At 39.2% G+C, this 12,577-nt stretch overlaps 1 protein-coding gene across 1 annotated transcript in view; it reads right to left on the reverse strand.

The window, feature by feature from the left end:
• Positions 1-12,577, reverse strand: part of celsr3 (cadherin, EGF LAG seven-pass G-type receptor 3) — a 232,178-nt gene that overhangs the window by 39,359 nt on the left and 180,242 nt on the right. The window contains exons 25-27 of the mRNA XM_048606305.1: positions 8,457-8,631; positions 6,133-6,245; positions 3,026-3,105 (exon numbers count right to left, since the gene is read on the reverse strand). Coding sequence (XP_048462262.1) covers positions 3,026-3,105; positions 6,133-6,245; positions 8,457-8,631 — 368 coding nt within the window. The remainder of the gene's footprint in view (positions 1-3,025; positions 3,106-6,132; positions 6,246-8,456; positions 8,632-12,577) is intronic.

Raw genomic sequence — 12,577 nt, forward strand, 5'->3', positions numbered from 1 at the left:
AGGCATACATAATGTAAATTACAGTTAATACCGCAATTTTTAAAAAATAGAAAATTAAGAACAGGTCATAATTTCCTCCTTTAGTTAACATAAACACAACTACGCAAATTGTAAATCCTCACTGATCATTCGGCCCTTTTGTGGAAAATAGGGTGTCACAGAAGACCTTAAAGCCTCAATGAAAACTTAGTCTGTAACCAGTCATTGGACATTAATACTAAAAGACATTGTAGTTATGCAGCTGCATAATGGCTTACAAGTGTTTTTAAGTGTCCATTGAAATTTCCTGAAATCAGTCTGCATTGATGTGCTTGGGGGACATAATAAAAGATTTATAGTATTTCTGGTTTTTGAACAGGTAGGTGGTAATGGCAAATTTAGCAAAACAGTTTTATGTAGTACTGCTTGTTACTACCTGATGGCGCTATTACACTGTATAAACCTGAGCAATATCATTCATGATCTCCAGCACTACAGAACACATCTCTCAGCTATTTATTATTCCTCAGGTCTGTGACAACAGTATTTCATCTTAGACGTCCTGTTGAGCAGGGATTTTTTTTGCTTCACAGGCCACATACGAGCATTCCATTAGCTGGTGCATCTCTGCCTGTATTAACAGATCTTGATTTATCACTGATGAACTTAGTGTTGAAAAAAATCCTAAAGACCCAAAAACTTCAAACAGAATAAATCAAAATATGGAGAAGTTTGAGTTCTGTAGGCTTTGAGGTATAAAATGTCAAGAACCAATTGTTGAAACAGCCCCAAAATAAAGGACAATATTCCTAGATGTTGTTTTTGCATTGAACAGGCTAAAAAAATGTTGAGAGGTATACTGCCATAAAATACTTTAAGGTTGATAGGTATAGCTCAGACAAGGGCAATAGAAAAACAAGCATTTTCTAAAACGGCAGTCAGACAATGGCTCACCAAGGCTCCTCAGCCAGCACCTTCTAATACCACGGCTATAAACATCTGGAAGCCACAATTGCAGCAGGTTCCCATCAGCAAGTTGCCCTCCAAGCCATTTCCTATCCTGCCTTTGAAATATATTACTGTTCGTTCTGTGTTACTGGGTCAAAATCATGGAATTCTATCCCTCACCGTACTGTACACCAAATACATTTCAAGAGACAGTTCACCTTCACCTTCTCTAGGGCAGCCAGGGACCAGCAGCAAATACTGGCCCTGCCACCTATACATCCCATAAATAAATAAAAACGGTAGCTGCAGCACCTATTTGAGATTCAGGTAATTATTGTAGCCTCAAGTTGAGTGAATCTTATTCGTGTACTGATAGACGCAGCATGTGATAGCTAGAAGTGGCCGAGGAGAAACATCTGGTGAAAGCACAATTGTAATATGGTCTTTGACCCGCATCACCAAACCCTTCCAGCTGCAGTGTGTCCAGTGGCAGCTATTGCCCATAATAAATCTTACATAAAATTAACAAATCTTTTTGGAGTGGTAGTGAAATGTTTACAGTCCTTGGAAAGGTCATCTCTAGCCATAAGCCATTAGTTTCATAAATATTGATTGGGAGATTAGGAGGACAATAGGACGCGGCTTGGTAGAAACACAAAAAAATGAAGGGAATAGAAGACAAAAACCAAATGAACTGCAGATACTGTAAATCAGAAACAAAAACAGGAGTTGCTGGAAAAGCTCAGCAGGTCTGGCAGCATCTGTGAACAGTTCTGAGGAAGGGTCACTGGACCCGAAACGTAAAATCTGATTTCTCTTCACAGATGCTGCCAGACCTGCTGAGTCTTTCCAGCAACTGCTGTTTTTGTTTCTGAAGGGAACAAAAGATTTGGGTTAACACAGTAAGAATAACAAGGAAACATATTCACACATCACGTAATGCAAGAAATAATAAAGTCAATATAAAGTTCATGTGATAAAAATGGGAAGAGACAATTGAAAATCTGTAACTTTAAAAGTCATGGAAAACATGTAAAAGAATAAGTTTTCATGTTTTTTCCCCTATATAGGTTGTATCTTTCTAATCCGCCACTCATGGCACCATAGAATTTGCTGGACCATGGAAGGTCAGCACTGGAGTTTTTAAAACTATTCCTTTTTCTACTTCAGCTCATCTTCTGCTATCCTGAAGATGCTGACTTGGATAGAGGAATTTCCCTTGCGCGAGCATCTGAGGGTGACTGTCAATGGTTATTCAGCTGGGGATAATTGCACTTCTATAGGAAAACCAGAAGTTCTGCAGGTGCCGGACCACAAACGTCACTGTACCAGAGAGATGGAGATTAAGGAGGTGCAAATTCAATTGCTCATAATGAAACGGATAACTAAGTTTAAAGAAAAACATATTTGGCAGCTTATGGTGTGAAATAATTTTCCCTATCTCACATCCAACGTACCTGATGCCTTGTTGCTAAAAAGTACTGCCAGTTTTAATTCCTTTGGTCAGTTACGAAATTGCAGGCTTAAGTTATAACCTTAGGGAAATGATTGCTGAATATTTGTTTTCCTCTTTGATCATTATTTTATGTATTTGTTGAAATCCCTTATGAGTTGTTTCTGACATCTGTGCATTTACATTATTTAATTTTTAAATGAAAAAATAAATATGCAACAGTGATTAGGAAGTAGGAAACAAAGCAGAATTTGCGGCAGAAACTAATGATATAAACTTGTTTTCATTTGATTTGGATCTTTATTTATTTCTCCAAGGAATCTAAAAGTGACTTCAATATAGGACTATCTCTGATTCAATATAGGACTACTGGAAAGCAATCCATATGTTTTCCAATAACACTTGTGCTGGAAGGTACATCACTGATGAAGTTTGTAATTCTTAAACTGTTTTTCTTTAGATTCACCTGGAAATATCAACACTAATGTAAGTTCAAGGTGGAAGGTCTTATTATAGAACAAAACTCAAAGCAACAAATAAATGTCAACTTGAGAAAACAATGGAAATGTCTGTAGTAAATCTAAAAAGTGTATCAAAATGCCACATTAACTGATTTTATGTTACAGCATTTATTTTACTACTCACAGAATTGATCTTTTCTTGGCTTCCTTCTGTGTTGGAACACAGGACATTCTTGCTACCAACAATGAGATCACAATGTTCATCTAAAAGCAACAAATATCGAAATGAAACTTTAAACAAAGCTTCAGCTTCAGAAAGCAGTCAAAATACCTATTTGTTGAGATGTAGAAAATGGCAACAGCAGAAAATAATATTTATACTAAGTTATGAAAATGGTAATCTCACAGGAGAGTAAATTAAAAATTAGTTTGAAGAACTAACTGAAGCCGAAGAAAGGAAGAAAACAGAATCTCCTCTCATCCAGAAGTAATACACAAATTCAATGAGATTCTTGAAAGAATATTAAACTTCATATTTTTGCAAAGAAGTTTTAGTAAATATTAGCTCATCATTGACCAAGAAACAAATAGTTGTGGGGATTTTCTTCCTGTTGTTTGAATCACAATCTTCTAAAATCTGGTAATTCCCATAGGAAGGGTGTTCTATTTTAATTTTTTTCATGGAATGCAAGCATCCCTGGCAAGGCTAGGATTTATCACCCATTTCTATTTGCCCTTGGAGAAGGTGGTGATGGTGGTGAGCCACCTTCTTGAACAGTAACAATTCATTTGATGTAGGTGTACCCACAGTGCTGTGAGGAAGGGAGTTCCATGTCTTTGAACTCGTGACAACGAATGAAGGGCAGTGAGGCTCAAAGGGAAATTTGCAGGTGATGGTGGTTCAATATTTCCTGCATTTGTTCTTCTAAGTGGCTCAGGTTGCAGGTGCTGTCGAAGGAAGCTTGGCGAGTTGTTGCAAAACATCTTGCAACATGCATTGGTGCCACGGGTCAATGGCAGAGGAGAGCATGTTTAAGATGGTGGATTGGTTCACTATTAAGCAGGCTGTTTTGTCCTGGATGGTTCTGAGATTCAGGTGTTGGACAGCCACTTATCCAGGCAAGTGTTTCCATCACAAGTTTGACTTGTATTTTTGACAAGTCAGGAGGTAAGTAACTTGTTGCTGAATTATCAGCTATGACTTGCTCCTGTTGCTGAAGTATTTATATGGCTGGTCCAGTTCAGCGTCTGTTCAACTGTAACCCCAAGGATTTAAATGTTAGGGAACTCAACAATAGTAATGCTGTCAAATGTCAAAGGGGCAGGGATAAATTATTCCTTTGTAGAGAAGGTAATGCCTTGCACCTATATGACACAAACATTACTTGTCACTACCATAAGAGACACCTAATTGCTCTATTCTGCAGCTAAGATTATAATTATTTTGCTCTTTCTACAGTATGACAACAACCCAGGGGAGTATTTTCCCCAAATTCCCACTGACATTTATTTTGGTAGGTCTCCTTGATGCCTCATTCAGTCAGGTGTTGCCTTGACGTAATGGGTAATTATTCTCCTGCTGAGCTCAGCTCTTTTGATAATATTTAGACTAAGGCTGTAAAGAGATCAGGAGCTGAGTGGCCCTGGTAGAACTCAGTCTGAGCATTAGTGAGGAGGTTATTGCTGTGTAAGTGCTGCGTGACAGCACTGTTGACCAAATCTTCTATTACTTTTTTGATGATTGATAGCAGACTGCTGGGATGATTACTGGCTGGAGATCTGTCCTTCTATTTGTCAACAGGGCATACCTGGACAGTTTTACACACTGTTGTGTTTTTGCCAGTATAGTCACTGTACTGCAATATCTTGGCTAGGGGTATGGCTGTTCTAGCGTAAACATTTTCAGAATTACTGCCACAATGTTGTCAGGGCATGCAGTCTTTACTGTATCCAGAGTATTCAGCCATTTCTTGATATCATATGGAAATAAAGGAATTGGTTGATGATTGGCATCTGTGATGGTGAGGACCTCAGGGAGATGCAATTCACTCAGCACTTCCAACTGGAAATAGTTACAAGTGTTCAGCCCTGTCTTTTACGCCGATGCGCTGGGTTCCCCATCAAAGTGGATGGGGGCAATTGATGCTTCTTCCTTTGGTTATTTATTTAATTGTCCCTCTACATACAGAACTGACTGAATTTGATCTGATCCACTGTTATGGATTGCTTAGCTCTATCCATCAGATGTTGCTTCTGCTGTTTAGCATATGTTTGGTCCCATGTAGTAGCTTCACCTTGTTGGCATCCCTTTTATAGGTACACCTGGTGCTACTGGTGCTAACCTGTTCTAAGGTTGATCCCTGGCTTAATGTTAATGGTAAAGTGAAGGATATGCTAGATCATGAGGTTACAGATTGTTGTTGAATACAACTCTTCTGCTGTTGATGGTCTACCGCAACCTTCAACCCCAGATTTGAGTGGTTGTATCTGTGTTGAATCTATCCAATTTAACACAATGGTCATGTCAGAATGCAAAGTATAGTATGCTCAATGAGAAGACTAGACCACGTCTCCAAGGATGGTGTAGTTGTCATTCCTACCAATACTGGCATTATCAGAACCATATGTGATAGGTAGATTGGTGACAATGAAGTCAAGTATGTTTTGCTGTCCTGTTGGTTCATTCACTACTAGTTGCAGGCCATGTGACAGCTGTGTCCTTCTCAACCTGGCCAACTCCATCAGATACTAGAGCATTTAAGTGCCCCAAATAGAGAAGCATTTATTCAACAGCTGAGGCTCATGCCTTGAGATTTCAAGGGTGCCTGGAGTCATGAGGGCAATTCCATCTTGATTGTATACCACTGTTCTGACACTTCTGGTAGGTCTGCCTGAGGGTGGACAAGGCTTAACCTGGTACAATGACAGAGGAGTCTAGGACTCCATTGCAAGGCATGATTCCAAGAGTATGAATGTGAGAGGATATTGCTCATTGGGTCTGCGGTACACCTTTCCAAAACTCTCAGATGTTAGTAAGAAGGACTTCGTAAACTTGACTGGCAGGGTGTTTAATGTAGTTTCCAATCAATAATGGTCCATAAGGCAGCGAAAGAATGAATGCAAACAAGAGAGAGATCAGCAAATAGCAGGCATTAAGACAATAATGAGATAGAGTGAAACAAAAAGTTGAATGAAGATGAAGCACAGATAGGTCAGAATTATAAACTTAACATTTTATGGAAGGCCCAAAGCTCTGAGTACTTATTTTGAAATAAAAGGAATAATATTTACCACAATAACAACAGCAATTGGTCCAGCAAAGCTCCAGATCAGCTTATCATGTACAGAGATCCAGCAGAAATCAGGATTTCCATAACCTTCTGGGTCCAGACCAACTGCAAGACCTAGAAAGCATAGCGATAGATTGAGAAATAGAAAATATAAATTAAAAGTTCACAAAGTTGACCAGAAGATTGTCTCACGAATACAAATTAAAACCGGACCCAATGCTGTTCTCAAGTACCTAGCCACCAGCAGATACGTAAGAACAAGTTGTCTCCCTTTTCACCCAGAGGATGAGATGTATCCTTTGATCTGTGAGAAGTGACTTTGAAATTGAGAAACTAAGGAGAGAAATGGGGAAAGGTGGGCCTGTTTTCCAAGTGAAAGTAGAAACATTAATCCAATCATATGTGGAATTCCCAGTGTTAGGCCTGCCCATGGCTGAAGTTAATATAAAAATGGCTGAAAGTGGTTTTCGGTTGACATTAAAATGACTGAGGAAGAATTTTAGCTGAAACAGCAGCTTGCAGAACCTGCTGTTTCAAATTAAACTATAAAATAGATTAATTAGATGCTTTCATACAGAGAGAAAATCCAAGATAATTAGATAAAGATAATACACAAAGAGTCCTGTGAAATGTATAAAATGAGCGTTGTTACACAGAAGAAAATGCAGCTTTTTGCACAGACAGTTTGTAAGAAACATCCTTGAGAAACTCAGAAAAAAGCCCCCTTTTCAGGCTGGTCCAAAGTTTGGTATTGATCATGGGATAGATGGGATGGGTCTGACCCACATCAGGTAAGACTCTGAGGTAATTATAAGTGTAGGTGATATAAAAAATTGAGTTTTAAGTATATAAGCATTAAGGGATTTAACTGCCTTCCCATGGAAACTCAGTCCGAGGCAGAGAAGCCCCCTTGCAATTAGCAGCCAAGTTCTGGGGTGGCACGGTGGCTCAGTGGTTAGCACACTGTGTCCAGGGATGTGTAGGTTAGGTGGGTTAGCCATGGGAAATGTACGGTTACAGGGACAGGGGATAGGTCTGGGTGGGATACTCTTCAGAGGGTTGGTATTGACTCGATGAGCTGAGTGGCCTGCTTCCATGCTGTGGGGAGTCTATGATATTGAATAGCTTACGCAAGAGCTAAAGCCTGGAATGTGGTTGAATAAGATGTGTTGTAAAGGCCCAAGGATAAGTGATAAGAGGGTCTGGTAAACATGTGAGATCATGGAAATACCTAGAACTGTTCATCAACTGATCATTCAGTCACATGATTAACCTGAATAGATGTGTATGTAATCAAATAATAATATGATTGGTTTGTAACAGCCAAAGGTGGGCTAAAAGCAAATGTATAGAAAATGTATGTTTCCTGTTGTTCAACAGAGAAGCTTCTGAAGAGACTTTCTTCCCAGCGGTATAAAACAATAAAACCCGTTTACCACGAAGTGCACCTGAGCGTCAAGTGATTCATTCAGTCATTTCGCTCCAAACACCAGTAACCATTGGTGCTGAGAGTGCCACATTACCTTGCTCTAAAATTTGTTATGGGAACCTCAAAATTCCCAAAGAATAAACCTTCGATTTCTAAATTTAGAGAAACCTGGTTTATTGAAAGCCTGGCAATGCAGGGGCACAAGCTCAAATACAATGCAAGATATGTGAAGGTGAGATTGGAGATGATGCTCAAAGTGATAAAACTATCTTTAGTAAGGAAGGAGTTCAATATTTTGACAGATTGCCCTCTGAGGCTTGAAAATCTGAATCATTAATGATTTGGAAAACAAGCAGTTCAGGTGGGGGAAATTCAGGTGCTTGGTTCAATTTTAATTTCATGAGAAGAACAATAAAATACAATGTTGTGCCAGTTGAGTAGCACCTAACTGCTTGACTCAAACATAAAGCAACGGTGTAAGTTCCAAAAGACTTTAAAAAAACTTTCTTGTGCCCACTGATGGGTTTTGTCAATTCTCTTCCATGCCTCTAGATGTACTACTACATGTAAACATAGCTTTCTATTTGTACCCCAAGCAAAGAGGAAAGGGGTAAAAGACAGACATAAAACGGACCATGGGGTCACTGAGCAAAAATGGTGACTACAGCTAAAAACACATTAGTTAAAATATATATTGAGGTTTGTGGCAAAGAGTGTAGAACTTTCTTCCTAAGGGCATTGTGGGTCAACCTACAGCATGTGGACTGTAGCAGTTCAAGAAGGCAGCTCATCACCAGCTTCTCAAGGACAATTAGGGATGGATAATAACTACCGGCCAGCCAGTAATGTCCACGTCCCACAAATAGCCTTTCACTGCGTGTATTATTAATGCAAACCTGTGATTATGGCAGGCACTCCCCAACCAATGGCATAGTAGAATCGCATAGCACCGTAGTTGATGTTCCTAGCTTCAGTTTGCATCCGGTAGATGTGCAGTCCCTCCACAAAGATCCAAGCAAAGGTTGCCATGAAAAAGTAGTGCAGCAAAATGGCAATCACTGTGCAGAGAAACTGTAGGGAAGAAATTCTGATGGTTAATGAAGATTCTGTATTAAGGCACTACATTAACAACAACCTTTGCAGTCTATGAATCAATAAAGAAGAGCCACATTTTGTAAGGATTTGTATTATTCATGAACATAAAACAGGCAGCAGTGTTTTTTTTTGAAAAGCACTCGGAGGATGGCAGTTCTCACAGGACTTCTGTCCCCAGATCTTAAACCCAGGGAAAGGCAGGCCAGCAGCCTCATCAGAAGAGGCAGCACAAGTCTCTCACCTGTTCTCCACCCGGCTGATGAGACGCCCAATACAACAATTCAACAAAAATCCGCTCATTATTTCTAAGCATAGGTTGATAGGATAGTGAAGGTGGTGTTTGGTATGCTTGCCTTTATTGGTCAGTGCATTGAGTATAGGAGTTGGGAGGTCACGTTGCAGGTTGACAAGACATTGGTTAGGCTACGTTTGGAATACTGCATGCAATTCTGGTGTCCTTGCTATAGAAAGGATGTTGTGAAACTTGAAAGAGTTCAGAAAAGATTTACAAGGCCGTTGCCAGGATTGGAAGGTTTGAGCTATTGGGAGAGGCTGAATAGGCTGGGGCTATTTTCCCTGGAGCATTCCCCTGGAGGCTGAGGGGTGACCTTATAAGAGGTTTATAAAATCATGAGGGGCATGGATAGGGTGAATAGCCAAGGTCTTTTCCCTGGGATGGGGGAATCAATACTATAGGTTTAAGATGAGAGAGAAAAGATTTAAAAGGAACCCAAGGGGCAACATTTTCATGCAGAGGGTGGTGCATGTTTGGAATGAGCTGCCAGAAGTGGTGGTGGAGGCTGGTACAATTACAGCATTTAAAAGGTAACTGGATGGGTATATGAATAGGAAAGGTTTAGAGGAATATGGGTCAAAAGCTGGCAAATGGGATTAGAATAATTTAGGATGTCTGGTCAACATGGATGAGTTGGACTGAAGGGTTTGTTTCCATGCTGTACAGCTCTATGACTCTATAAACGTTGCAATTACATAGAGTAAATGTCTAGACATTTGTAGAAAGCAACGATTCAATTTTGTGCGGCTCTCCTGACACTCAGAAATTGCTCATGAGAGCAAGTGATATCACCACTGCTCAGGTGAATTGCTGGTATGTTACCCTGTGCCTGCATATCTTAATCTCCATTAACCCTTGCCCAGCCATTTCTGTTACTTTCGTACCTTCCAGATAGTATGGTCTGACATTTGCAATCTTCTACAGATAGCAGAGAGTCATAGAGTCATACAGCATGGAAACAGGCCTGTTGGTCCAACTAGTCCATGCCGAATATGTTCCCAAACCATACTAGTCCCACTTGCCTGCATTTGACCCATATCCTTTCCTGTTCATGCAGTTATCTAAATGTCTTTTAAATATTGTAACTGTATCTGCATCCACCACTTCCTCCGGCAGTTCATTCCACATACGAACCATTCACCTTGTGAAAAAGTTATTCCTCATGTCCTTCTTAAATCTTTCTCCTCTCACCTTAATAATATGTCCCCTAATTTTGAATTCTCCCATCCTAGGGAAAAGACCCTTGCTGTTCACCTTATCTATGCCCCTCATGATTTTATCAACTTCTATAAGGTCACCCTTCAACTACCTACCCTCCAGTGAAAAAGGTCCCAGCCTACTTTTATAATTCAAACCCTCCTTTCCAGACAACATCCTGGAAAATCTTTTCTGACCCCTTTCCAACTTGATAATATCCTTCCTATAACAGGGTGACCAGAACTGTACACAGTACTCCAGAAGAGGCCTCACCAGTGTCCTGTACAACCTCAACACAACGCCCCAACTTCAATACTCAAAGGTGTGAGCAATGAAGCCAAGCATACTAGAAGCCTGCTTAACCACCCTGTCTATATGTGATACGAATTTTAAAGAATTATATACCTGAAAGCCTAGGTCTCTCTGTTCTACACCACCACCCAGGGCCCTAATACTTAATTGTATAAGTCCTGTTCTTGTTTGTTGTACTGAAAGTAATACCTCGCATTTATCTAAATTAAATCCCATCTGCCACTCTTCAGCCCATTGACCCAGTTGATCAAGATCTCTTTATAATCTTATAACCTTCTTCATTGTCCACTATACCACCAATTTTGGTGTCATCTGCAAACTTACTAACCATGCTTCCTAAATTCTCATCCAAGTCATTTATACAAATGACAAAAGTGGATCCGGTATAGTGGACCCCAAGCTTGACTGTTATTACACTTAGATAATTTTACCTCAATGTAATATGAAACGGCTTTCCTTTTAGCATTACCTCAGCTCTTTCAAGTTTCATGCCTGTGGAACACCGCTGGTCACAGGCCTCCAGTCTGAAAACCAACCCTTCACCAACACCCTTTGTCTCCTATGTCTGCAAAGACTGATTCAGGTCTATTTTAAATTGATAAACTTAGGTGAAAGGATGAGATCCAAGTGCAGGATACCAGCAAGACAGACATGAATCAAAGATAAAAGAGGGTGGTAAAACAAGACGGTGGTTGGCTAAAACAAGGTTTCATAAGCCTACCATTTACAGAAAGAAGTGAAGACTGAGAAAATGAACCAAAAATAACTAACTGCTTCCACTATATATGACATTCACTGGAAAATCCTTCAAACAGATAGCTGTTACTGATGCCTCATCTCTTATACAGGAACAATGCTTTATTTGTACTATAACAATAATGTAAAAAAAACACAGATGTTATAACTGAACACCTCTCTCAACATAACACTAATTGTTGTGGGAAATATTTCAGGGTAGTTGAACCCAGCCTGCTGGCATTATCCAACCATTCAATGGAAGAATATTTTTGGATATGCACAGAATGTAAAAAAAAAGTGTAATCAGAATCAGTAAATTGGATGTTTAATACATATGGCTAGCTAAGTGCCTATAAGCCAAAGAACTCTTAATATGTTTTGGTTCTCATCAAGGATATATGAAAAAGCTTTACTGTTATTGAACTTAAATAATTTTACCTGAACATAATATGAAAAGGCTTTCCTTTTAGCATTACATCAGCTCTTTCAAGTTTCATCTAAGCAAATAATCAGCTATGCAAAGGTGTACTGAAAGCTGTATCACGGCTGAAGGATTTGATCACATCCCAAGATTACACATCGAATTACCTAGTCATGTGAACATTTCATATTAATTTCTCATTGTGCTCTACTGCTCAGTTTTAAGGAGGTAGAATGAATTCCAGTTTTGCAGACTATGACCTTATTGGAGGAAAAAAAAATTGTATATTGTCTCTTTTTTCTTAAGAGTTACTTGTATTTATATAGTGCCTCATTATCTCTTCACGAAATACTAAAGGGCTTTCTAAATAGCAGTTTACTCTTTACAATGTTATTATGCAGGTAACTGCTAAATCACAGCAATATCCCACAACAACTGAATGAATGAATTACCAGTAAACTGTGGTGCTGTTGGATGCAAAATAACTGGCATATCAAGATATTTAAGAGGTCAATGCTATTTTTAAAAAATTTTACATTCACTTCACCAGGCGGACAGTTTCTCAAAATAGAGGCTCAATTGAGAGACTGCACCTGACAATACTACGAGAAGTTGGATTATCTGAAAATTGTAACATGGCATTATTGTGATGTTCAGTTTAATTATATAATAGCCATAATAGGCAAATGCTGCAAATATTTCATCACACAATTATTATGGCCTTAGAGTGGAATAAAATTAATTAAATACAGCATAGGTGCTTGCATTAAAATTTAAAAAATGGGAGCCCTGGGAGAGCAAATGGGGTGGCATTACTGAATGAACAGCGCTTCATATAGAACAGTGTCTAAGCCTTATACTTTTGAATAATTTGAACTTCCAGTTGTACAGAAAACATTATAAATGGATATTTTGACTAATTTGACCCTCAAAGCACAGCTAATGCCACAGAAAATTAA

Source organism: Rhincodon typus, chromosome 16 (assembly GCF_021869965.1).
Source record: "Rhincodon typus isolate 14 chromosome 16, sRhiTyp1.1, whole genome shotgun sequence".
NCBI classification, from domain to species: Eukaryota; Metazoa; Chordata; class Chondrichthyes; order Orectolobiformes; family Rhincodontidae; genus Rhincodon; species Rhincodon typus.